Here is a 27,282-nt window from a genome sequence, read left to right on the forward strand (position 1 = left end):
TTTCCGTTCATTCTCCGTTCATTTAAGACGCAGCACAACAATGAAAATCAAAGACACAGTGTGTATTATTTGATCCCTAGATGTCACTTTTCCATCCGACCAAAAACAAGTGCTAAAAAGCACAGGGCAGAATATAGTGACCAAAGAGTTTTTGTCCAGTCATTTGCATGGGAATAAAAAAATAAAAGAGAAAAATAAAATATGAAAAAAAAATCCAAAGCATAACAAAATAAAGATACAAAAGAAGACAACAATGAGCAGAAATAGGCTGTTTTTTGGTGGTACCCTGAGTAGTAAGATGGGTGAACGCCGTATCTTAAAAAAAAGGCACATTTATATGATGGTGTATTTTTATGACGTTTTGTAACCATATTCTTTCATAATCAAAATCAGTTTTTAACCACTTTGCCTATGAACAGGAATTTTAATGGAAGCGGTTTAAATTTAGCATGTCATTGTGTTTACTTTTACTATATTTACAAAGCTTACTAAACACTGTGTGGCCCAATATAGGATTGTACATGGTTTCTCTGTGCCTCACTTTGCCTATTTTGTTAATTTTTCTTACATCATCTCTTTGTGCCCATCATGTCTTTTCATTTGGCTCTTTTTGTCCTCCCATGCTTTCTCTGTGCCCCATTCATTTTTCATTCCAAAAATAGATTGCTTTTAAAAATGAGCAGTAATACATGAAATATCATACAAACCTATATTTTTTGAAGTACTCATAGGTTGAGGAATTAGTATTTATTTTATATCGCCCATATTGGGTACAGCATGTTCAGACCACCGACCACTCCAAGCAGCCAAATCCAATCATCTATTTTTTTTCCTGTACATGGTTTCACTGTGCCTACACTTTCAATAATCCGCTGAAGTGGGAGAAAGATATTTAATTTGACTTGTAAGACCCAGGGTTTTAAAATTATATTATTTTTCATTTTTTTCTAAAGTTTTAAAAACGGTTTATGTTGTTTATTTTCTTTACCTTAAAATAGTCACTGGATGTTATTGTTCTGACTCACAATTATTCTCTCTGGTGGGAAATGTCTATAGAAGCCCATGTAGTGCAGAATATTCACAATCCGTGAAACATTGGCTTAGCAACAACACTTTGTTACCTTGGACTGGATCTATCATATCATTCAACGCCATAAAGTATAAAAAAATGAAATAAAAAATGTTCTCAGATGGTTTGGATTTATGGAAAGAATTTGATAAAGGACGTTTGACTAAAAGTGTATGTAGTGCAGAAGTGGTGGGAAATAGAATGCAAGGAAGGCCCCAATATGGTTTGATGGATTGGGTGAAACGTGCTCTGGATGTGAGATCGGTTAATTTAATGGATGCGAGGGACAGGGTTGGGTAGGGTTACTTTAACTTGATTACTTTCAATTACTTTAGGGTTACTCCAATACCAAATATGCTAATAAAAGACAAAATAAACTAAATATGAGTAAAATAATGACTCACAATACGTGGTAAGCTTTCTCTCCTGGCTTTGATCTCCGGCAAAACTAACATAAAATGCGACAGAAACCAAATGAAAATAAATCCAAACAGCTTGCCAACATCATTTTTGCCATTCCATGTATTCCGTTACTCCCCAAGCCTGCACAAAATTGAGTAATTTTATTCATATTTAGTTTTTTTTGTCTTTTATTAGCATATTTGGTATAGGAGTAATCCAAAAGTGATTGAAAGTAATCAAGTTTAAGTAACCCTACCCAACCCTGGCGAGGGATGGATGAGAATGGTGAAGGATAATTAAGAATGACTGAGAGATACATGTGATGCAGAGGGGGTAAACCAGTGTATGCTGTCGGGTCTTTCTGCTGATGAAGGGTTACGTGGCACAGCAACTCACCCATTGTTGTGCTGTGGACTTAATGTTCAGTGTCAGGTTGGGAAGAGCGAAGAGGAATCTATGTTTGGTGAATGAGAGTGTGTTTTTGACTAGCCACCTCCCACGAGGGGCATATGGCTTCGAAAGGTAGGTAGATAGATTTTTTAAAAAAGGGTTTGTTGATGCTCATAAGTATCAAGCCTCTGGGAATGATTCAGAATGATAAATCACTGGTATATTACAGGAGTGGCTTTGATCAGAAATTTGTTCACACATTGAGGACTCCCAACTTCCTTGTGTTGCTTGCTTTTTCCGGCGAATGAGTGTGTGTAGGGGCCCCATAAGGCGAGTAGGCGCAGTGTGGTGAGAGTCACGAGATATGCGATGCATCTGATCGGTGTACTTGCAAAAGAAGGTCATTTCGCAAGCAAAGTACTCTACCCTTGTGTTAATGGAAAGCTTTGTTCAGATATCGGCTGTATCACAAATGCAAAAATAAGCGCCGAAGCAAAAGTTCTGCATCTTTTCAAAAAAAGTCATCTCAGAAGTTTTCTCGTAAAGGATTATTTTCAATGGTAAAAGCTAAAAGAAACAAGATGATGTCAGGACCAGAACCCAATTACGTTACGTTTCTCACAAGTATTATTGCAGGAAAGAGGAAGGGCAGCGCCCGTGATCTGGTGCTCGCTAGATGCGGGAAGCAAGTCGCTCTCGGATTGTGATCCGAATACGGTAGTGGATCTTCCGTAGCGGGCGATGGCGGTGTCGGGGACGGAAAAACAGGTCGAAAGCCGGAACAGGAGAGCAAAAACGTGGTCGGGATCGGAAACGAGTCGTAAGCCAGGATGGGAGAGTAGACGTGGTCGGGATCAAAAATGGGTCGTAAGCCGGGACGGGAGGGCAGACGTGGTCATGTTCAAAACAAGTCGTAGCCAAAACGGGAGGGCGGACGTGGTCGTGATGAAAACAGGTCGTAGCTGGAGACAAACAGGAGCAAAAAACGGGACAAGTGGGAGTCAGGGTCGAAAAAGGCTAGCTTTGTAAACACAGAGGTTCGCAGACGGACTGACAACAGGGGAGTGACAGGACAGGATTTAAATAGGGACAGGGAGCCAATCAGCTAGCCCACAGCGGCTGGCGCAAAATAAACGGGCGCAGGTGATTCCAATCGGTAATATGACAAATGAGGGTTTTGGCTTTCCCTTGATTTGTTATTTGCCTATTTCGGGAAGACTGGCTCTTCCAATTCGAGAAAATGTCGAGCATTACATGTATAAAATCGTATATCTCATAAAACTTCACAAAAAAAACGTGTTTTTTCATTTTCATCTTTAAAGGCCTCTTATAATACCATCTAGGTGGTTAAAATATATACGTTTTTCTATATTTGGGCCTTAAAAGGTTAATTGTCGCAAAGATCATTCCCTTACCTCTTAGTATTGACAGGCAGGAAATGACCTATTTTTATTTCAGGTGTCAGAATAATTTCCCATTTTTCATTCAGTCTTTGTTCGTTTAATGATGCCAGCGGCATACTTTTCACGCATTAAACCTGACAATCCACTTGCTGCCATTTATAAAACCCAGACATTTGTGTTTCCTCAATTCTTGCTCATATGTTCCAAGTATGTTTCAAAACATGGCTGGAAACCCTTCTCAACTGTTTTCACATTTAATTCAGTTTACAAAGTGAAACATGTTATAATCAATCTAAATCTAATCTAAAGTCCTTGACTACTTTATAAATCGTGTGTGTGTGTGCGTGCGCTGTACTTGTAGCCTCCGCAAGTGCCTTTAGCTTTCATGTCAAGGCCCCCACAATAAATCCGCCCAAAAACTGATAAAACATCTGCAGTCATATTGGGTACTGCATGTCCAGACCACCGACCACTCCAAGCAGCCAAATCCAATCATCTATCGTCCCATTTACGCCTTTTTGCTTATAATCTAAAACTTACTCTTGTGTCCATTGTACTTCATACTCACCAACTCTCACATTTTAAACACGGATAGTGTTTCACACTTAGATGTTATCGCACACTCTATTTTTAACGCTGTTTAACATCAACAGGTTGGCATTTAGGAATTATAAATAAAATAAAGAAAAAAATGGCTTTCTTAAACTACACCTAGAGGGTAACATTGTTTTCGCAGGAAATCTTGACATATAAACTCCAATATACACACTTAATGAGTGCGGGTATTTGTTATTAAAATGTAAAATTACATTCTAGGCGCATCGCTAGCTGTCTGCCCAATATATTTCGCCCTCTAGTGGCAAAGATATGTCATTCATCCAAAAGATACTAAAAGGTACAGTGTGTAATATTTAGTGCCTCCTAGTGGTATAAAAAACTTTCATTCAGGAAAAAAAAATTGATTTGAATACTAAGCAAAAATTCACGAACTGTCATACCAATTTTGTTTTTAAAAAAACGGGTTCAAATCCAGCTAGCGCACTTACTGTGTGGAGTTTGTATGTTCTCCCTGTGCTTGCGTGGGATTCCTCCGGGCACTCCGGTTTCCTCCCACATTCCAAAGACATGCATTTCAGGTGGATTGGCCGGTCCAAATTGTCCCTAGGTGTGAAAGAGCGAGCGAGTTGTCTGTCCCTGTGTGCCTTGCGATTGGCTGGCAACCAGTTCAGGGTGAACCCCTACCCACTGCCCGATGATTGCTGGGATGGGCTCCAGGACCCCCGCGACCCTACTGAGGATAAGCGGTGCAGCTAATGAGATGAGATGAGATGAGGTCAAGAAATGTCTATTTCTTTTACAAAGTGGAATCCCTACAACTTGCTGCTACGCTGTGCTCTGTGGCAGTGGTTTTGGTTTGCATTAGACAACAGTGCCATCTAGTGTTTAAATATTACACACTGGGGCTTTAAAGATGAGTTGCAGAGTTTCAGGTGCCCTTTAAACCTTTTCTCTATTAGGTATGTGTGTACGATGTCCAACCGAGTTCAAAGCTCGCGGTTTTCTTTAATTTTAGGATGAAAATGGTGAAAGTAAGAAAAGGACTGTTTCAAATCCAGTCGAAATGCCAATCCAAAACCACCAAAAAGATGACAAAGGAAGTTTATTCGAGCGTGTTTAAGAATTCCACATACAAAAGGGGCTGCACACAGGCTGCAATGATGATTTCATCCAGAAGGTGGCTTCAGCAAGTAGAATTTTGAAGTTACAGACACCACCTTTAAGGATTTGCCCTACCATGGCCAGATTCTTTGCAGTCTTTCTGTCACAGGTATAGTTGCAGCCACCGGCTGAGGCTGTCAAACTGGTTTGTAGCTTGAGGGGAAAAAAATGAAAAAAAAAAAAAATCAGCTGAGACAATAGACTTGAGCGTTTACATTTACGACTGGAGTCAAACTTTGCTCGCTTTCGCCATCCGTTTGTGGATTCATTGCGAAAGTGAGTCACGCCTTCTTTTCTCTAAAGATTTTCTGAGGGGATAATGGTTTGTTTTTTTCTGTCTTCAGAGTTTTTTAACGACTCCTTTCTGTTACTTCTACTTTGGCCTAGAATTATACAAAATATCTGATAAAAACTTTAAAATGTAAGTGTAAGATGGAATATGTCATACTTGAGGAAAATGAATAATCAATGAGCCAAACTTGAGTGGTCTTTCCTCACCTGGTTCCTCTGTGCCTCACCATGTGTTTACATTGTTGTTCTTTCCTCTCATGGCTTATCTATGTCTTAACTGAGTCTTTTAAATTGAGTTATTTTCTCTTTACAAGGTTTCTCTGTGTTCAACCATGTCTTTTTCCTATTTAATTGTTATTTTCTTAACATTATTTCCCCTAATGCCAATATGTTTGTTTTCATTTTAGTTTTTTTTTCCCTATTTCTGGGCCCCTAATGTCTCTTTTATTTGAAATATTTTTTTTATCTGTACCTGATTTTTCTGTGCTCCACCATGCCTATTTTCATTTTACTTTGTTTCTTTCTTTGTGTCCCATGATTCCTGTATTCATTTTACTTATTGTTTTGCTTACATTGTTTTTACAGTGTGTCCCACCACGTGTGCTTTAATTATTTTTTTCTGTACATGGTTTCTCTGTGCCTCTTTATGTCTTTTTTTTACTCACAAGATATCACCTTGTCCAACCATGTTTTTCAATTCCATTTCCCTTGCACAGTGTCTCTGATCTATCATTTTCGTTTTTTTTTAACATATTTTCCGTTTACATGGCTTCTCTATGTCCAACCCTGTCTGTTTTCATTATAGTTTTTTCCTCACATGGTTTCTCTGTACCCCAAGATGTCAGTACTCAAGTCTGTTTTCTTTACGTTCTTTTCTTTTTTGACATTGTTTCTCTTTACCCAACCATTCCTATTTTTGTTCTAATTCTTTTTTCCTCACATAATCTCATTCTTCTCCACCACGTCCATATTCTTTTAAGTTCTTGATTCCTCGCAGGGTTTCTCTATGCCCCACCACGTTGGTTTTCATTTAAATTCTTTTTTTCACTTGCATGGTTTCTTTTTAGCCCATCATGTCAATTTGGTTATAGTTTCTTTCCTTACATAGTTTCTCTGTACCCCACGATTTCTGTCTCCAGTTCTTTTTGTTTTATCCTTACATTGTTTCTCCCAAAAATGCCTGTCATTTAGGTTATTTTTTTCTTACAAGGTTTCGGTGTGCCCTACCAAGTGGGTTTTCATTTGAGTTCTTCCTCCCTTTCATGGTCTGTGAGTGCTGTGCCATATCTGAATTTTTTTTGGGGGGGCGGGATTTTTTCTCTTCACATGGTTTCTATGTACCCCTCTATTTCTGTTTTATTTCAATTATTTTCCCCTTCTTTTTTTCATTTAAGTTTCTTTCCTTATGTTTATCAGTTTTCATTCGTTTTTCTTCACAATGTTTTCATCCGTGCCCCACCATATCAGTTAGTATTTTAGCTCTTTTCTCCTAACATGGTCTTTCTGTGCCCCTCTATTTCTGTTTTATTTCAATTCTTGTCCGCATATTTTTATTTCATTTGAGTTTCTCTCCTTATGTTTCTCAGTTTTCATTCGTTTTTCTTCACAATGTTTTCATCCGTGCCCTACCATATCAGTTTGCATTTCAGCTCTTGTCTCCTAACGTGGTCTTTTTGTGCCCCTTTATTTCTGTGTTATTTCAATTCTTGTCCGCATCTTTTTATTTCATTTAAGTTTCTTTTTTTATGTTTCTCAGTTTTCATTCGTTTTTCTTAACAATATTTTCATCTGTGCCCCACCGTATCAGTTTGTACTTTAGCTCTTTTCTCCTGACATGGTATTTCTGTGCCCCTCTATTTCTGTTTTATTCCAATTCTTGTCCACATCTTTTTTTACTTCATTCAAGTTTCTTTCCTTATGATTCTCAGTTTTCATTCGTTTTTCTTCACAATGTTTTCATCCGTGCCCCACCATATCAGTTAGTATTTTAGCTCTTTTCTCCTGACATGGTCTTTTTGTGCCCCTCTATTTCTGTTTTATTACAATTCTTGTCCGCATCTTTTTCATTTCATTTAAGTTTCTTTCCTTATGTTTCTCAGTTTTCATTCGTTTTTCTTCACAATGTTTTCATCTGTGCCCCACCATATCAGTTTGTATTTTAGCTCTTTTCTCCTAAGATGGTCTTTCTGCACCCCATATTGGACTTTTCTAACCTTCGGTCTTGAAAAGTGTGATTCGTTTGAGGTTGATTAACTGGTAATATGAAATACACCAATGTATGTAGTATGTTTTTTTATTAAATTCTCACTTCTCTTACTTGAGCATTAGACAAAGAACTCCTGGCTATAGTCAATCAGTATGGTTTATGACTCTCGTTCCATGCTCAAGTGAGCGTGAGAGCCTATTTTTTCCCCAGTGGAGAGGTCGCCACGCGCCCTTACCGCCGTTGTCATGTCACTCCACCCCACACACTCAAGACGGTCGAACTCACGCAGGGCAAAGATTTCTTCGCTCACTCCCAAACAACAAAGTGAATACCAAGGAAATTCATTCCGTCACGGCCCGCGCTGCAAACTCGGTGCTCCTCCCCAAGAGTCTCTCCCTCCTGGACCGGCTCGGCTTGTTGGCGCTCACGCCCAAAACACCTGTCGGACTGGAGAAGTCACAAAGAAGAGCGTGTGTTGAGTGGGCCACTGCACTGCCAGCAGTTTGTTTGGATAATAAAGTTAGACCGGGTGTGCACTGTCATTTTCTGGGCGCTTTGGGTGAGTGATTGAAGTCTGTCGTTTGATGTAAATCGTTTTAGTGACATGTTTGCCGTCTTATATTTGTGTGCCCGTGACTTTCTGTGAAGTTGTCGGTTCAAAACCTTGCACCTTTTCGTTAATCACTGCTGATTTCCTGACGCACGTGTGTCTTAAATTTTGGACAAATGTGCATTCTGCGGCCTCTGGCTGTAATTATTGTGGCAATAACGCCATTTTTTTCTAAACTCCCTTTTTTTTGTTGGATTGATCACGTCTTGCCTATTTGGCTCTAGTTCGGATCGTCTCAATCACTGGTGGCAGAAGACAGCGTAATTGATTGATAATATTGTCGCGGTACAATAGCAAATATAAAGACATGCATTTCAGGTGGATTGGCCGGTCCAAATTGTCCCTAGGTGTGAATGAGCGAGCGAGTTGTCTGTCCCTGTGTGCCCTGCGATTGGCTGGCAACCAGTTCAGGGTGTCCCCTGCCCACTGCCCGATGATTGCTGGAATGGGCTCCAGCACCCCCGCGACCCCACTGAGGATAAGCGGTGCAGTTAATGAGATGAGATATATATATATATTTGTAAATGGAAGGAGACCAAGAGGAAGGCCGCGATTGACGTGGATGGGTAGTGTTATAAGTGCACTGAAGGAAATAGGTCTAAATCTAGTGGAAGCTTGAGCTCTTGTTGGTGATAGGAATGAGTGGAGAGGTGTTGTGAAAAGATACTGGGGTGTTTGGATGCATTCTAAGGGATGGGCAGGGCACCTGTATGATGCAGCAGGGGTAAACCAGTGAAAGCTGTCTGGCCCTGCTGTTGAACAGAAAAATGTGTTGTGTCACCCTGACCCGAGTGACATGGCTGCTTTCTTGTGTCCCGTTTCATTTGGAGGGTCAAAAACATGACCAACTTGGGTGCCAAGGTGCTTAAATTGTTTGGGTGTTTGGGCATTCGGTTTGGCAATGGTCCAAATAGTTTTGTGTGTTTTTTTTGCTACTTTTTCCCTTTTTTATTTATTATTATTATATTTAGTTTGTCTTTCTGTCGGTCACCCCGTTCGAGGGATATGACCAGGGTAGATAGAAAGACGATAGTAAATGTTATCCTCATTAACGTTTGCAACAATGTTTTTGTTCCAAAATAGTCGGTCTTGTTTTGAGTAAATAGGTGCCACTTTGTGTTTGTAAGGTTTATTATCGCTTTATAAGTGATATAGCGATCATTAATGAGGGGAGCTATTGGCTGAGTTTGACAGGTATGTTAGGGACACATTTACCATCTTTTTACAGTGAAGTTGTCAATCTAGTTCCTTGCCCGTCTTCATTAATCACTGCTGATTTAAGACGCACATGTGCCTTAGACTTTGGACAAATATGCGTTTTCTAGGTCTGTGTGTGTTTATTGGCTGTAAATATTGTGGCAATGATAATCTTATAAGATAACGAGGGAGTGAATTCCTAACCGTGGGAGTTTTTTTAGGTCATGTTTACAGAAGGAATTTCACATCAAATGTTTGCTCACCTTTTTCGTTGTTTATTCAAATTTAATCGTTCTTGTGAAAAGCTTCATCCTTTATTCTGACTGTAAATAGGTTTCAGCAATTGTTTTCTTTATGGAACAGATTATTCTGTTTTTTTACTCTTTGATATTTATTTTATTCAGTCAATAGCGGTTTTCTTTTTCTTTTTGCGGAGTGGAAAGACAGGCTGTACTACATGTCTGAAGGATGAGAAAGCGAAATTCCTCTCAGCCCATATGTTCTCTTTTTTTGGGAGGGAACAAAGCGTGGGAAGGCTGATTGCTATCAAAACAGCCACTTGCAGGTTTAATCTGTAAGATTTGTTGTTTGTGTCCTCCCTTATGTGTCATTCATATTTTTTCCTTTAGGTGGCTTGTTGCTAATCAGCGAAGAAACAAAAGAAAACTGGAATCATGGCTACGGGTGGGTAAGAAAGTGTCTCGCCCAATAAATGGCCACTGATGGGTGTGTCTGCCCTCTCACACTCGAGAATGCTATTGTTCTCGTGTTCCGGTTGTATGCAAAAGGAACGCGCATTCCATTTTACAAAAGTGAATGTGAGGTTTTGAGGATTCTCCTTTTATGACCAACAAAATTGGGTCTGGTAACTTCTTTGATGGTCCATTGATTGACAAAGTTTATTTTTACAACCCAAAAACACAGAATAGTCTCAACGTTGTAAACAATTGACAAATAAATTTCCTGAGTTCAATCTTAAACCTTTTAATAGAAGATCTCTAGAACCATTCTGCTATGCTTCATACTGTTCGGTTCATTTCTTGCTAAAAATACTTTAGAATCTGGCTCGAAAGGCCAATTACATTATCACTTGTGGATTTTTTGTACAACAAAATGGTGAAAATCCTCACAAAAACTTTACTTTACTTTTAATATTGCTGCTATTTGATGTACGCAAAAGGAACATGAATTGTATTTTACAAATTAATTTATGGTTTTGAGGATCTTGCTTGTATGAGCCATCAAAATGGGCCTGACAACATTTTTTAAAGTCGAAGTGTCAAATTTGGTTCTTACTAGGTCCACTAATTGTCAAATTAAGTTTTTTTTTTCACAACCCATAACCATAAGACACTATCAATGTTGTTCGCAGTAAAAAATAATCAGAAAAATCCCTGATCTTACCCTGAAAGTAGTCCAAAATGGTCTCTTGTATATGTGGAATACCTGGAAATCTGGCTTGAAGGACCAATAACATTAGAGGTGGGTAAACTACGAACTTTGGGCCACATACAACCTGCCATGATTTTGAATCCGGCATGCCAAATGGAACTTGTAAAAGGATAATATATATAATGATAAAATAATGTCCTACTAATATAAAAATGTTGTCACTACCAGCACAAAAGGTAGACCAAATCGCGTTACGTTTCTCACAAATTTATTGAGATATAGAGGAAAGGCAGCGCCAGCAATCCGGTGCTCGCTGGACGCGGGTAGCAAGCCGCTCACAGGATCGAAGCATGTTCCGAATGCAGAAGTGGATCTTCTGGAGCTGGAGATAGTGGTGTCGAAGACAGAAAAAACAGGTCGATAGTCGGGACAAGAGAGCAAAACGTGGTCGGGATCAAAAACGAGTCGTAAGCTGGGACAGGAGAGCAAAATTTGGTCGGGGTCAAAAAACAGGTCGTAGCCGGAGACAAACGGGGAAATCAGGAACGGACGGGTGGAAAACGGGTGCAAAAAGCGGGACCGACGGTAGTCAGAGTCAAAGTGCTGGCCTTGTAGAAACAGAGGTTCGCTGATGGACTGACAACAGGTGAGTGAAAGGACGGATCTTAGGTAGGACGAGGAACCAATCAGGAAGCCAGCAGCGGCTGGCGCCAAACGAGCGGGCACAGGTGATATTAATCAGTCATCATGACAAATGTTGTTTTGGTGCCACTCTTGTCCCTATTGTCTCTTTGTCCCAAAGAAAAATACATTTTTCATGACATATTTATGTGTATTTTACTCAAGGCCAACATTAAATAAGTTAGCCACATCTTTCTGTACAATTTTTCATCATGATTTTGTTTTATTTATCAAGATATTTATAAAATTCATACGAGAAAGAAAAACGTTCCGAGCTAACCCTATGGTTTTTTGACTTTTGTAGAAGCATATCACAACATTTTCTGCTTAAAATTAGGCCCTAACATATTATTTTATTATTATTTATATCGTATAATTTCAAAACCAATTCGATAGAGTAAATCTATTATAAAGAAATACAAAATGAAACATTGGATAGGTCTACATTATATTGACACGTGTTGATTTTCAGTGAGAAAACTATAAAATCGACTAAAATCCTTGTGAAACTGCTCCCTGTATTTTTCTGCTGCAACCAAGATGTCCCCAAGCTTCTTGAATTCATACAAAATAATCTCACAACTGCTCTTTAAGAACATGAAATCCTTTGTTATTCACTTAGAAGGGGAAAAAGCAAGTGTGTTTCGCACCACCAAAGTCAGGACCAAGCTGAAGGGCGACTTGAGCTGGATGAACCGCAACAACGACTCTGAGGTTGAATCTGGAGAAGAAAAGCCCTGGTAAGATTCCGCGCTCCTAATATTAGTAGTATTTAAAACAGTGTTGGCTTTATTTTTGCTGTTGAGTTGAATCTGATTTTTAAATTTAATCCATAATATGTTTTGAAATAAGAATTGTACGATGCATTGTTTATAGTTATGGAATAGCAGAAAAAATACTAATCCTTGATTTATAGGCATGACTGCTGCTAGAAGGTATAATAACAATAAAAATAATATAAAAGTAATAACAATGTTATTATTAGTTTATTATTTCATTGTTGTTTTCATTTTTATTTAAAATTTTATTTTCATTTTCATATTTTATTTTCTGTATTTCTTATTTTAAATTGTTTTTAAAAACGTTCATCTTAATTTCTTTTAATTCCATGTTTTATTCCTAATTTTATGTTTATATTTGTTTGTTTTTTTTTAAACTTTTTTTGTGTATTCATTATTTTCCTTGTATTTTTATTTTTATGTATTTATCTTAATTTTCATTTTCAGATCTGTATTGGAATTTCATTTAAATTTTGATTTGTTTTACATTTTATATTTCAATTTATTTTGTATATGTATTCTAATAGTTGTTTTTATTTGTATTTATTTTTCAATTCGATTTTGATATTCTCCTTTTCATTTTCAATTTGATTTTATATTTATATTTTTCATTTTCAATCTTGTTTGTATTTTTTATATACTCTTATTTTCACATATTTATTTTAAATTGGAAAACATGTGGTTATTAAACAAGAATGGCTATATACATGAGGAAAAACTGAAAATCCCAATCAACTTCCTTCGTATTTAGGGAAAATACAGTGCTTGGGTCTGTATTGAGTCAAGTTTTCTAGTACTACCGCTTCTTAGTATCAGTATCAGTGACTAAACACTTAGAATTTAAGTACTTGTGCTAGTTTGAAAGAAGTATATTTAATTTTTTTTAGAACCTGATGCAATTTTTCTTTTCGCAACCTGATTTGCTACGGAAGGAACAAGGGCACACCTGGAATCAGTACAAAAAAATCCCCCCAACATTTCAGAATACAAAATTTGATTGCGACTTATTTACCAAGTTTATATGCATGGTGTGAAAAAAACTCAATTGATACAATTCACTATATATTCTTGCAGGCTAGCAGAAATAAGGGCCCGGCGTGAGAACCAAGAAGGAAGCAGTCCTGTAACCTCCCCCACATCTGCACCTGCACCACGCAAGTCTGAAAGCCTAAAGTAAATCACGATCGAAAATTTCAGTCGGGAATAAAAAAAACCAAATGGTTTGTGCTAACACCTGGTCTTTGGCTCTTAGATCGCCATCGTCTGGATTCACGATCAAGTAAGTAGAGTAGATCCCAATTGCAATTTCTGTTTTCACTCATTCAAATTTTGACAAAACTAGGGGCGTTTTCGACAAGCCTGCGTCGTCTAAAAGCAATGGTGTCAGGTGAGTGTTGCAACACATCTGCTGGACAAACCTATGTGGATCAAAATTATGTCAATGTATTATATTTACAGCACATCGAAAAAAACTGAAAAGTTAGTGTTGCAACAATATTGGCCCCATGTTCTCTCAGCTTAGCCAAGAGACTCCAGAAGTTCCCTGATGTATTTTTAATTATCCAATCTCGATCTAAACAACAAACAATTACAGAGTGTATTAAGTCTCAGAGCTCTGCAATGGTCTCAGAGGTCTGTGAGAGGAGACAGTAGAGAACGGACAGCATTATGAAGACCAAAAAAACACAGCAGGCAGATCCGGGAAAAAGTTATGGAAAATTTCAAAGCAGGAATGGGATAATATTTGGCAACTTTTTTTTATCTATAAGTTTGCAGCCTGTTTTTTGTGACTAAAGAAACAACAAAATACAAATGAATGACAACATACAGGACAAAATTCATTTAGAAATAAATAAATAAATGACAAAATACACAAAAAAATACTCAAACAAGCTAAAACAAAACACGCGACAAAATACACATCTCCTAGTTCACTGTGCGAGAAATAATATCAAAATAGAGATAGCATAGAACTGCAAACCTACCAGAACTTTGACGTCCCTCTAAACTTTAAGGGAGAAAAATAATCAGGGAAACAACCAAGCTACCTAAAAACACCACCCCCACTGTCAAACATGGTGGAGGCAGCATCATGCTCTGGTGTTGCTTTTCCTAAGCAGGGACTGGGAAGATCATTAAAGTTGATGGGAAGATGGATGGAGCCAAAAACAGGGCGATTCCAGCTGAAAATCTGTTGCAGTCTGAAAGAGACCTGAGAATGGGGCGCAGGTTCACCTTCTGACAGGACAACAACCCTAAACATAAAGCAAAATCGACATGGTTTAAAACTAACCAAATAAAAGTGTTGGAATGGCCAAGCCAAAGTCTAGACCTCAATCTTATAGAGCAGGGGTGGCGAACACGCGGCTCTTGGCCAATAAGAATGCGGCTCTTTGCCTCATCATATTTCCTATATACTGTGGCTCTTTGCCTTGTTTCATGTTTATTTTTTTGTGTGTATTTAGAGTGGACACTTTCCTTGAAATTAACACAAGAACAATACTGCATTGTAAGGAGAGGAGTGTGTTATGGGAAATAATATGTTTTTGATTGTGTGTTTTTGTGTGTGCCTGTCTGTCATGGCAGGTCAGTGCGTGGTGTGGCTCTTTGACTCTCACAGTTAAAAGTTTCTGCTCTTTGTGTCAAACTTGTTCGCCACCCCTGTTATAGAGCATTTGTGGAAAGATTTGAAAAAGCAGTGCACAAACAATCCCCATCAAACCTTGAGGAACTTAAGCTGGTTCGTTGGGAATAATGTGCAAATATTTTTGTTTCAAAATGTGCAAAGCTTTTAGTGACATACCCAAAAATACCTGTTTCTGTAATCGCAGCAAAAGGATATGTTGAAAAGTCTTAAAAGGTCAGTGCTTTTGCAAGGTACTGTAGCATCCAAGAGTAGTTTGTCAAAAAGACAAAAGTCACTTGCAACAAAACCCTTTTATTTGTTTTTGTTTCTGAAGAAATTCTTGTTATGATGGCAAGATTATAGTGTATCTCACCTCTATTGCCCCGCCCACTTTGAGTTTTTGACTAAAACCCCACCCTCCATTAACACGCAAAAGCGTATTTTTCAGACCTTTATAATAACACATGGTAGTAAAAATGCATATTTGTAGTAAATGGATGATTAAGTACAAAATTGCATTTGACAGTGCATTTGATAAATATTTTTGGTTTTCATAATTCAAAAATGGATAAGTAGATAACCTAAAAAGGTTTGTCAACTGAGTATTACGACAGGAAAAAAACAAACTTAAAACCCCAAATGTTGGTTTAGATAGTTAAAAACCCTAATAGAGTTATCACATTCAAATGAAATAGATCTTTGGGTTATGTAAATAACCCAATGATGGGAAAATAATACCCAGAAAGCTCAGTGATTTAAGTAATTTGAATTTTTGACCCAATTTAATAACTCCAGTGTTAGCCACTAAGTGGGTTGCACTTTGTGTTATTGCATTCAATTAACTCAGCTCTTTGAATTACATAACTAACCCAACGATAGGTAAATTCATACCCCCAAAAGTTTGATCAATTAAGTAATCTGAAAGAAGTACCCAATTTAACATCCCCAATCATTGGTTGAGCTCAATAAGAACCTATTTAGGGTCATCGTATTGAATTGACATAAAGAACCTGACGACGGTTAAATTAATCACCCAAAACGTTTGGTCAACCTAATAACCCAACAAAACAATCACATTTTCCATTCATATTTGATTTAAAAACAACAACAAAAAAGAACAGAGTCAGTCCTTTTTGGGGCTGTTTTGGACCCAAATCATTTCCAAATGCACAATTTTAAATCCAAAGCCAGTGAGAAAACAGATACCGAGTTTTTCCACCAGTGAAAGCTTTTACAGCTCGCCCGCTAGATCGCCTTGTGTATTCCTGTTGTAATGCAAGCTTTATGTGACTGCGTTTTGTGTTTTGGCAGCGAGACAACCCAAATCACCAAAAAACATTCGGAGAGCTACAAGAAAATGTAAGCCGCTAACCTAGCACTCGTAATTGACTTGGAAAAAAATGCTAACGTGAAACATTGTGTGGTCTGCAGCGCTCCTCACACAGTTAAGTCATCGACTGAAAATGTGGAAACAAAGATTGGCAGCGAGGAGCAGTTGAAACGGTAGGACACACATACACACACATATGGAAAACCAATCCTTACAAATATACTGGTATGTCATACAGATAAATAAACACATAAATTAATAAGGTAATACCTAAAGATATGACATGGATTAAATGTATTCATATAATTATACATTTTGTCATTCATTATGTCATTTAATCTAGTATTTATTTTGTCTTGTATTTTCTTGTGTACTTTGTAGTGTATTTTATCATTTAATTTGTCGTGTATTTGAATGGGTGGAAACATAGATAGATAGATAGATAGATAGATAGATAGATAGATAGATAGATAGATAGATAGATAGATAGATAGATAGATAGATAGATAGATAGATAGATAAATTATTGATCTATCTATCTATCTATTCATCCCCGTAGCGAAAATCACTCCTCCAGCAGTATCCTTGTGTTGAGAAACAAAACAATAAAATAAAATAGAATACAAAAATACCCAATATAACGTGTTGATATAGAGTATTTCAATTGTGCTACGGAAAATAGACACTGTGATAAAAATAGGGTAATATCCAAATGTGGGGGTGGGGTTTAATGTGGGCTTTTACTCCCCCGGGTGGAGTTAAAGAGCCTCATGGCATGAGGAAGAAATGATCTCCTCAGTCTGTCCGTGGAACAATACTGTGACAGCAGTCTGTCGCTGAAGCTGCTCTTCTGTTTGGAGATGATGGCCTGTAGAGGGATGGGCGCCACCAGGCTGTACTTGCCCAAGAAAGACCATAGGGAATGGTGCCCGACGACCTCATGTAGTTTGTCACATATTTTTTGTGCGTAGTTTGTCATGTTTTTGTCATAAATTTTGTCATGTATTCTTTAGTGTATTTAGTCAATCATTTTGTGATGTATTTGTCATATATTTTGTCACAACAAATAGTTATTTGAATGGGGGGAGGGGGTCAATCAGGCTGATTTTTCCCCTATTGGTTAATCAACGAGTGCACTAATCAACTGCAATGCTTTTATTCATTAATCGACTAATTGGTGAAAAGCTCAGGCAATTGGGCCACCTTCACACCCATCCATCCATCTATTGATTATCAGCACCACTTATCCTCAGTAGGGTCACGGGAGTTTCCAGCCAGTCGGATTGCACACAGGGACAGACAACTCACTCGCTCATTTATTCCTAGGGACAATTTGGACCGGCCAATTAACCTGACATGTATGTTTTTTGGAATGTGGGAGGAAACCGGAGGAAACCCACACAAGCACGGGGAGAACATGCAAACTCCACCCGGGGAGGCTGCGGTAGCTGGACTTGAATACTGAACCTCCGCACCATAGGGCTGCACGCTAACCACCCAGCTGCCGTGCCGCCGCCACCTCCACATTTGAATTAAATGCTATACACAAAAAGATACGCGACAAAATACACAACAAAATAAATGAATGACGAAATACAGGACAAAATACATTCTGAAATGGATACAGGACAAAATGAAGGACAAAATACACACCGAAATCAAAAACGAAATACGTGTCAAAATACAAGAATAACTACATGAGAAAACACCCGAGAAAATACATGACTCGGGTTCTGACTCTGTCCTGTTTCCTGTTGATATTTCCTGTCCGGTATTGTTCCCGTTTATTTTGTCTTGTTTATATCGGTTTTTAGTTTTGTTCCCAGTTATTTTTGTCCTGTTTATTATTCTCGCCAGTTTTCGTTCCAGTCTAGTTTGTCCTGTTTAATTTCGATATCCTGTTTCAATATAAATCCTGTGAGTCCCGTCCTGTCCGGTATCGACCCCATCTGTCCGATATCAACTAAGGCAATTGGTATCGATGTCGTCGGTCTCTGGCTTCCCACGCCAGACCGATGCTTAACGCGCATGACTCCCCATTTCCCGTAAAATAAAAGGCTTTTGTGAGAAATGTCACGCAGTTGGGTCCTGATCCTGTTCCGGTTCCTGACAAATAGATAAATGACAAAAGACACAACATAATAAATGGCAAAATAAACATGGAACTAAATAACAAAATACACAACAATACGAAAAAATCCACAACAAAATATTTCAATTACAAAATGCACGACATAATACGCAAACAAATGCATGACAAAATAAATGTATTACAAAGTGCACAACAAAATACACGACAAAATACATGAAAAACTACATGACAAAGTGCATGACAAACACGACAAAATACACAACAAAATTCACAATAGAATACAATACAAAACACATGAAAAAATACATGATTAAATAAATGACAAAATCTCTTAATAAATGAAAACATTGCATTTATGTCATATATTCAGGTATAACATCATTAATGTCGTGTGTCACGAAACGTGGCGTGGTGGGTGACCGGACCAGAACGGAGGCAGGAGGCATGAAGGGAGAACTCAAATGCGTTGACGATCCATAGGTTTTATTTAATAAAATAAAAGTCGCCCAATACTCCGAGGCAAAACAGAACAATACAGAGTTCCTCCGGCACGAACTCAACAGGACAAGGCATAACAGACTAAAACATGACAAGGCATAACAGACTAAAACAGGACAAGCATAACAGACCGGGATTGTGTATAAGAGTAATGAACCAGCACCCGCCAAACCCAAAATCCAGCCTTAAAAAGCAGAACAGCAATCAGCTGATCTGCTTCAGCTTGAGTTTGGGGCGTGGCATACTGGTCGTCATGGCGACCGTGACAGAGCCCCCCTCTTAAGGGACAGCTCCCGAGGTCCCAAAAAAGAAAAAATTACTACCTCGCGCCCCGGAATGTTGACGATCGCGATTGGGGCAACCCTGCTCCCTCCTCCGAACACGCAGGAACGGGGAGAGGCAGGCGCCATCTGCGTCGGGCGGATCGGAATCGGCGCTCGGCAGGGGGGGTCTGGTGGCCAACTGGACAGGGGATGACAGACAGGCAGAACCGACGAGAACAGGACAGATAAACAGGACAGGCAAAATCAGGACAGATAAACAGGACAGGCCTCTACAGAAGAGTCGCACTCAGGACAGGCCTCTACAGAAGAGTCGCACTCAGGTCAGGCCGATGCAGAAGAGTCGCACTCAGGTCAGGCCGATGCAGAAGAGTCGCACTCAGGTCAGGCCGATGCAGAAGAGTCGCACTCAGGTCAGGCCGATGCAGAAGAGTCGCACTCAGGTCAGGCCGATGCAGAAGAGTCGCACTCAGGTCAGGCCGATGCAGAAGAGTCGCACTCAGGTCAGGCCGATGCAGAAGAGTCGCACTCAGGTCAGGCCGATGCAGAAGAGTCGCACTCAGGACAGGCCGATGCAGAAGAGTCGCACTCAGGACAGGCCGATGCAGAAGAGTCGCACTCAGGTCAGGCCAATGCAGAAGAGTCGCACTCAGGGGGGTCAGATTCAGAAGAGTCGACTAAGGGGGGGATCAGATTCAGAAGAGTCAGACTCAGGGGGAATCAGATTCAGAAGAGTCAGACTCAGGGGGGATCAGATTCAGAAGAGTCAGACTCAGGGGGGATCAGATTCAGAAGAGTCAGACTCAGGGGGGATCAGATTCAGAAGAGTCAGACTCAGGGGGGAACAGATTCAGAAGAGTCAGACTCAGGGGGGAACAGATTCAGAAGAGTCAGACTCAGGGGGGAACAGATTCAGAACAGACAAGACAGGACAGGAAAGACTGAACAAAATCAGTACAGGGAGAGTCAAGGCAGGCATGGGAGTCGAACAGGCAGGCATGGGAGTCGAACAGGCAGGCATGGGAGTCGAACAGGGAGGCTTGGGAGTCGAACAGGCAGGCTTGGGAGTCGAACAGGCAGGCTTGGGAGTCGAACAGGCAGGCTTGGGAGTCGAACAGGCAGGCTTGGGAGTCGGAGTCGGCCCGACGGGCAGCGGAGTCGGATTCGGACATGCACGCAGGGGAGAGGGAATAGCAGGCAATCGGCACGGGAGTCGGGCAGGCAGGCGTCAATTCTTCGTGGGACCCCATTCGAGGCACAGCAAGGGCCACGACGGGCGGGGCCGTGGTTCGAACGGGCAGGGAAGGCCAACTCAGTAGGCGCCTGCCGAACTGCGCTCTCCAGCTCTCCCCAAGTCGCGCTGGGATCGTTCGCTGAGTTCTATTTGTTGGCTGGTTCATTCTGTCACGAAACGTGGCGTGGTGGGTGACCGGACCAGAACGGAGGCAGGAGGCATGAAGGGAGAACTCAAATGCGTTGACGATCCATAGGTTTTATTTAATAAAATAAAAGTCGCCCAATACTCCGAGGCAAAACAGAACAATACAGAGTTCCTCCGGCACGAACTCAACAGGACAAGGCATAACAGACTAAAACATGACAAGGCATAACAGACTAAAACAGGACAAGCATAACAGACCGGGATTGTGTATAAGAGTAATGAACCAGCACCCGCCAAACCCAAAATCCAGCCTTAAAAAGCAGAACAGCAATCAGCTGATCTGCTTCAGCTTGAGTTTGGGGCGTGGCATACTGGTCGTCATGGCGACCGTGACAGTCGTGTTCATTTATTAAAATGGGATATTTTGTGGCTTTCCATTTACCTATTTACTATTTATTTTCTAAATTGTTCAGATGGGTCCTTCACACACTCATTTACACACGCAGAGTATAATTTTAATTTAATTTAATTTAATTTTTACCTGCTGCGGGATTTCCTCAACGCCACGTCTTCTTCTTTTCCAGCACGACGTTTGCCAGCAAAGTCCTTCACAAGTCTGCTGCCAGAGAACGTTCTTACGTGCTCTCTGCCGCCAAAAAGTTTGAGTATGAAGCTTAAGAAAAATTGTAGAGTTTGCGAAAAATTGTATTTGCATGTAGTAAATTATGTTAAATTATGTTTTTTAAATGACACAGGTCTCAAGCAGCTGAAAATCCAGTGGATTCACCACCATTTGTAGCTAAAAGGTAATCCATGATATGAGTGCTACTGATTTGGGGGATTTTTTTCTAGGTTTTTAACAACACAGTGGCAGGTCTTTTTGACCGGAGGACATCCATCTATCATCTGCACCGCTTATCCTCAGTAGGGTCACAGGGGTGCTGGAGCACATCCCAGCTATCTTCAGGCAGTAGGCAGAGGATACTCTTTTTAGGAAATAAATATATTGAAAATGTACCGTTTATCAAATTGCTCGAACTAGTTATCTGACTCCATTAACCAAACACCTCCTAACAATGCATGCTCATTTCTTTTTGGGAAAAGATGGACAAGAATAGCCGACATTTTTACACGGGGGCAGATTTAATTTCTTAAAGTATTTAACTAAGTGAACTCCATGGAATTAGCCGAATTAGCCAAATTTCTCTCTCGTTTGTCCCTCTCGTTTTCCTATCTTCTCCGATCTTCCCACGTCTTTTCACAAGCTGGCGTACCGCTCCTCCCATGGGCAGGCTGACTCCTCCCATGGGCGTGCCGACTCCTCCCATGGGCGGGCCAGGTGCCAGCTTCACCACCTCCTCGCCGAAGGGCGTCGCGATGTTTGTCCTTGTGCGTCTGGCCTTCTGTTATCAAAATATGTCTGATGCATTCCAGACAGCCTAACCTTCAAATGTATCTTGAAGAAAAACAGTCAGTGAATCTTTCTACTGCATCAAACTGAGTACATGTACTTAGTTCGGCTAAACAACTCACTCGCTCATTCACACCTTGGGAGAATTTAGACCGGCCAATTAACCTGACATGCATGTTTTTGGAATGTGGGAGGAAACCGGCGTGCCCAGAGGAAACCCACTCAATTAGGGGAGAACATGCAAACTCTGCACAGGAGCCTCATAGCTGGATTTGAACCCATGTCCTATGTACCGCGGACCTTCTAACCACTCATTGCCCTGTCACCCTAAACCCAAGGACCACAAGTGATTAACTGTGTTTTTATGTGTGTACTCCCCAAATGTGCAGGGTGGATATTGCAGAAGATACCCCTCCACGTGCTGCTCCGCCCTCACCTGTCACCCCGACTGCCTCTGTCAAATCTCTGCCCGAATACACCGAGACACATAACATGTAGACCCTCCACAAAATATTTTTCTGAATTGATGTTCCTTTTTTCCTTATTGTCAGCCTGACTGAATGTTTTATTCACAGAATCTCGTCCAGCGTCAAAACGACCGTGGTGACTGTTGATAAGTACCCGAAGGTGGAGATGGTGACCCCTACATTGGTGGAGGAAGACCTCCCTCTGGTGTCACCTTTGAAAAAGGAGCCCTTGGTGAAGGACACCAAACCAGACCACACCAAGGTGGCTGAGCCTCTCCCTGAACTCATCGCCGATTATCTCCACGTGGTTTCGGCACACTCGGAACTCGAAGACAGCCTGGGGACTGCCGACAATCATCTTGTCACCATCAACGAAGAGCCAGAACTTTTGGAGAGCTCAAGGTTGGTATTACAAATTCATTAAACCTTTTGGGCCAGGACTAACATAGAAAGTGTTTCGAGTACTGAGCTGAACATTTTTTATAAGTGAAAATGTAAAAACCTCTTTCTTTTTGATACTTTTACATATTTATTTAATTACAATTTTTGGTCTTGCACAATGGCTTAATTTTTTCGTCCCCCATTCTTGATTGATGAAATAAGTATGTGGTATTGAATCAAAAGTAAAATATAGTTATGTCCGTCAGAAATGCAACTTCCATAAACATAATAGTGTTACGAGACATATTCCGCCAAAATTCCGTTTCGCCAAAGTGCACACAGTACCTTGACCTGGAATTCCGTTCCTTTGCTTTATCTCCACAGCTCCAGAGTTGAAACGCTTACCGCCATGTATGAAAACCTCATTCCAGAAGACTCTGACTCAGCCAGGTAGTGACGGAAAACGCCCAGACATTCCATCCCAATGACGGCTGTACACGTCCAATATTTTAAGTTGGCTTGCAACTGTTTGTGCGCGGAAAACCGAGGATATTACAGTAAATCCCCCGGGATACAGCCTTGATCCGTTCTATGGTGGGATCGTTGTCAGGACCAGAAGGGAATAAGGACCCAATTATGTAACGTTTACCACAAGTTTATTTGAAAGAAAGAGGAAGGGCTGCGCCCACGATCCGGTGTCCGCTGGACGCTCTCGCACTCGGATTGGGATCTGAACACGGAAGTCGATCTTCCGTAGCGAGCGATGGTGGTGTCAGGGACGGAAAAACTGGTCGGTAGCCGGGACTGGGAGAGCAAAGCGTGGTCGAGGTCGGAAACAAGTCGTAAGCCAGGACGGGAGAGCAGACGTGGTCGGGATCAAAACAGGTCGTAGCCGGAGACAAGCGGGAGCAAAAACGGGGCAAGTGGCAGTCAGGGCCGAAAAAGGCTTGCCTTATATAAACAGGGGTTCGCAGACGGACTGACAACAGGGGACTGGGTTTAACTAGGAACAGGGAGCCAATCAGAGCCTGCAGCGGTTGGCGCCAAATGAGCGGGCAGAGTCTATTCACATCGGTAATCATGACAATCGTCCGGTCAAATTGCCGTATAGCGGGTGATGGAAACCTCTGGTAATTAGCTAATTACTTTGGGAATCCCAGTACCTCATATATAATAAAATAACAAAAAAATAGATTGTAAGAGACCTTGGGTGTCCTGATAGGCGCTTCGAAATACAATGTATAACTCTTTTTATTATTATAAGTACATGCTTAATATACAAGTACAGTAAAGACTCTTTTATCACAGGGTATACAATTCAAAAAGAACCCGTGATAGGTAAAAACCGTAAAGTAAAAACCTTTATTTTTTTCAAATATTAAAAAATTGAATATTCTATTATACAATGAAACTTAAGAACAAACAACTTTTATAGGCTCAAGCATTTGTTTAACAAAGAAAGTACTGTATAAGCAGTTTTTTATTTTTTTTTATTTTTTACTAATAGCTACTGTACCAACAAATAATAATAAGTGAGGAGTGTTTAGCCAATTTAGAACAAAAAACACAATGCAAATCTGTGAAGTAGCAAAACCATGAAAAGTGAACCGCATTATAACAAGGGATTACTGTTATATTATTTAATAACACGATTATTACATATAACTAAAGGAAAACATGAAATGTGATTTACTTTTGGTGCAACATGGCTTGAGCTGATTGAGTGGAGTACAAGGTGGATGCAGGGTGGGTGACGAAAGGACAGATTAAAAATGATTTTAAACCCTCCACTCGTGAGGATCTTCATGCCATTAGAAGATTATTTTGCTTTAATTGCCTCCTAATTGTTAATAATTTTCTTAAACCTACCTACCGACCACTTACCTACTAACCTACCTACCGATTGACTAACTTACCAATCATGCAATTTAGCGAAGGTAGCCTTCTTCATGTTACTTGATAATTGCAAGTTTCGCCTCCATGGTTATCATGTTTTGGCTAAACCCTTTGGCATCACTGCAATGTTTGGGCCCATGGCAGATATATTCGATACACAAAAATACAGTATTGGATGGCCAACTTACAGCCTCAACAAAGCACACGATATTATTTCCCCCCAAAGACCGCAGTGTATCTGATGTGAGACTATTTATTGAATAATTGCTCCTTTTGGGGTTTTTCTTTGTGTGTGCGGGCGTTTGCATTTATACATACTCCTCAGTATAAATATTCAAAATCTTCCAGCCATTCCATTGTATTTTTGACTCCTCGCTGACTCAAATATTCAGGAAACTAGCCGAGGTGAAAAGTACATGTAGCACACAACATTTTGAACTGTATGAAGAAAGAGAGAGGCATCGTGGGATGTAGTTCAGGCAATATCGGAGAGGCATCTTAGAGATATACACTAACACAGCAAAATTTGAATTTACTAAATTTGGGACCATGCAAAAAAATGTCAATGTTGTATAGTTAAAGAGGGAGTTGAAAAACCATCTTATTTGATTCAACATCATGAGGCGGGGGAACGGTTTTCCGGGGGTCTACTGTCCCCCAAAACTTATCTTGCCATCTAATGATGATATTCTCCCCTCCTTCAGTTTGAAGGATGAAGAGCCAGAGCTGGCAGAGGAAGAGTCTCGCTCAGCGGTCATTCGTTCAGAGGAAGGGTAAGCCACCAAAAAGACTCACTCCTTCATTTCATAGCTTCACTGGCAGGAAGACACATAATGGCATTTAGCCACCGCACTCACTTCAAAGGACTCACAAATAATTTGCAGCTCTCTAAAAATACCTTTCCTAAATTAGACACGGCTAAAGAGATATCAATACACGCCAACATATTCACTTTGTTTCCTTTATGTTAATAGAAAGAAATGGGATCCAACTCCATCACACAGCATCCATGATGAGAGAACGGAGGAGCTCTTGAATCTCACGTCTCGGTATGTTAAAATACACTCAACGAAATCAACCGCTAGGGGACACTGTTGAGCTTTACATCCATTATGGATTTCCTTTCTCTGATCTGAAGTCTTTGGCCTTTACTGCCCTATTTTATAGAGAACACAATATCAACGCTATCAAAAAAACTTACCTGACACAACACACCCACATAAAACAACATTCTCCTGCACCTTCTGGTATGCGTAACCTTTATTACTCAATCTCCTTTCCTGGGTCGACCTAATTTGAGCCTCAAACCTGCCCTCTGTGCTCAGATTTATGCTTATTTATTTTTTTTGCAGTTATTCTGAATATTAATCTTTCTGCCCGTGCAGTCAGGAAGAACCTGAAGAGCTTGTTCCCCCAAGCCCCGTGCGTCTGAGTGAGGAACTGCGCAGAAAATTTGAAAGGTATAGAATGAGAGAATTTACATACCTGCCAGCAATCTACCTATCTACCTGCCGATTGACCAACCTTTTGAAGGAACTTTGATTGACCAACCTGCCGACCTACTTACCTACCTACTACCGTTTGCCATACCGACCTGCCTACCTACCTACCTACCTACCTACCTACCTACCTACCTACTTCTCTCTCTCTCTCTCTCTCTCTCTCTCTCTCTCTCTCTCTCTCTCTCTCTCTCTCTCTCTCTCTCTCTCTCTCTCTCTCTCTCTCTCTCTCTCTCTCTCTATCTATCTATCTATCTATCTATCTATCTATCTATCTATCTATCTATCTATCTATCTATCTATCTATCTATCTATCTATCTATCTATCTATCTATCTATCTATCTATCTATCTATCTATCTATCTATCTATCTATCTATCTATCTATCTATCTATCTATCTATCTATCTATCTATCTATCTATATATTAGTGTATTTGTGTATTACCCAATCTCCTTTCCTGGGTCCATCGTATTAGATTTTTGTATCCTGCCCTCTCTGCTCATATTTATTGCAGTTTTTCTCAATATTCATATTTCTGCCTCTGCAGTCAGGAAGAACTCGAAGAGCTTGTTCCCCCAAGCCCCGTGCGTCTGAGTGGGGAACTGCGCAGAAAATTTGAAAGGTATAGAACGAGAGAATTTACATACCTACCAGCAATCTACCTATCTACCTGCCGATTGACCAACCTTTTGAAGGAACTTTGATTGACCAATCTGCCGACCTACCTACCTACCTACCACCGTTTGCCGTACCGACCTACCTTCCTACCGACCTACCTGCCTACTTGTCTATATATACCTGTATATATATATATATATATATATACAGGGAGTGCAGAATTATTAGGCAAATGAGTATTTTGACCACATCATCCTCTTTATGCATGTTGTCTTACTCCAAGCTGTATATGCTCGAAAGCCTACTACCAATTAAGCATATCAGGTGATGTGCATCTCTGTAATGAGAAGGGGTGTGGTCTAATGACATCAACACCCTATATCAGGTGTGCATAATTATTAGGCAACTTCCTTTCCTTTGGCAAAATGGGTCAGAAGAGGGACTTGACAGGCTCTGAAAAGTCAAAAATAGTGAGATATCTTGCAGAGGGATGCAGCACTCTTAAAATTGCCAAGCTTCTGAAGCGTGATCATCGAACAATCAAGCGTTACATTCAAAATAGTCAACAGGGTCGCAAGAAGCGTGTAGAAAAACCAAGGCGCAAAATAACTGCCTGTGAACTGAGAAAAGTCAAGCGTACAGCTGCCAAGATGCCACTTGC

General features: G+C 40.2%; 1 protein-coding gene across 13 annotated transcripts in view; it reads left to right on the forward strand.

Moving 5' to 3' along the window:
- Window positions 1-7,798: 7,798 nt before the first annotated feature.
- The window catches only part of znf185 (zinc finger protein 185 with LIM domain), a 47,803-nt gene continuing 28,319 nt past the window's right edge, over window positions 7,799-27,282 (forward strand). For 3 of the 13 annotated variants that reach the window (XM_088343396.1, XM_088343397.1, XM_088343398.1), the window contains exons 1-17: window positions 7,799-8,039; window positions 9,917-9,971; window positions 11,983-12,100; window positions 13,214-13,312; window positions 13,392-13,418; window positions 13,482-13,526; window positions 16,077-16,124; window positions 16,197-16,268; window positions 20,932-21,012; window positions 21,103-21,153; window positions 22,148-22,252; window positions 22,334-22,627; window positions 22,991-23,056; window positions 25,207-25,275; window positions 25,477-25,551; window positions 25,888-25,962; window positions 26,551-26,625. In XM_088343396.1, the coding sequence (XP_088199522.1) occupies window positions 9,962-9,971; window positions 11,983-12,100; window positions 13,214-13,312; window positions 13,392-13,418; window positions 13,482-13,526; window positions 16,077-16,124; window positions 16,197-16,268; window positions 20,932-21,012; window positions 21,103-21,153; window positions 22,148-22,252; window positions 22,334-22,627; window positions 22,991-23,056; window positions 25,207-25,275; window positions 25,477-25,551; window positions 25,888-25,962; window positions 26,551-26,625 (1,310 nt within the window). In that variant the 5' untranslated portion in view covers window positions 7,799-8,039; window positions 9,917-9,961. The remainder of the gene's footprint in view (window positions 8,040-9,916; window positions 9,972-11,982; window positions 12,101-13,213; window positions 13,313-13,391; window positions 13,419-13,481; window positions 13,527-16,076; window positions 16,125-16,196; window positions 16,269-20,931; window positions 21,013-21,102; window positions 21,154-22,147; window positions 22,253-22,333; window positions 22,628-22,990; window positions 23,057-25,206; window positions 25,276-25,476; window positions 25,552-25,887; window positions 25,963-26,550; window positions 26,626-27,282) is intronic. The other 10 variants (XM_088343394.1, XM_088343401.1, XM_088343399.1 and 7 more) reach the window with 7 other exon arrangements.

Source organism: Urocampus carinirostris, chromosome 9, assembly GCF_059441175.1.
Source record: "Urocampus carinirostris isolate Australia breed hairy pipefish chromosome 9, RoL_Ucar_1.0, whole genome shotgun sequence".
NCBI classification, from domain to species: Eukaryota; Metazoa; Chordata; class Actinopteri; order Syngnathiformes; family Syngnathidae; genus Urocampus; species Urocampus carinirostris.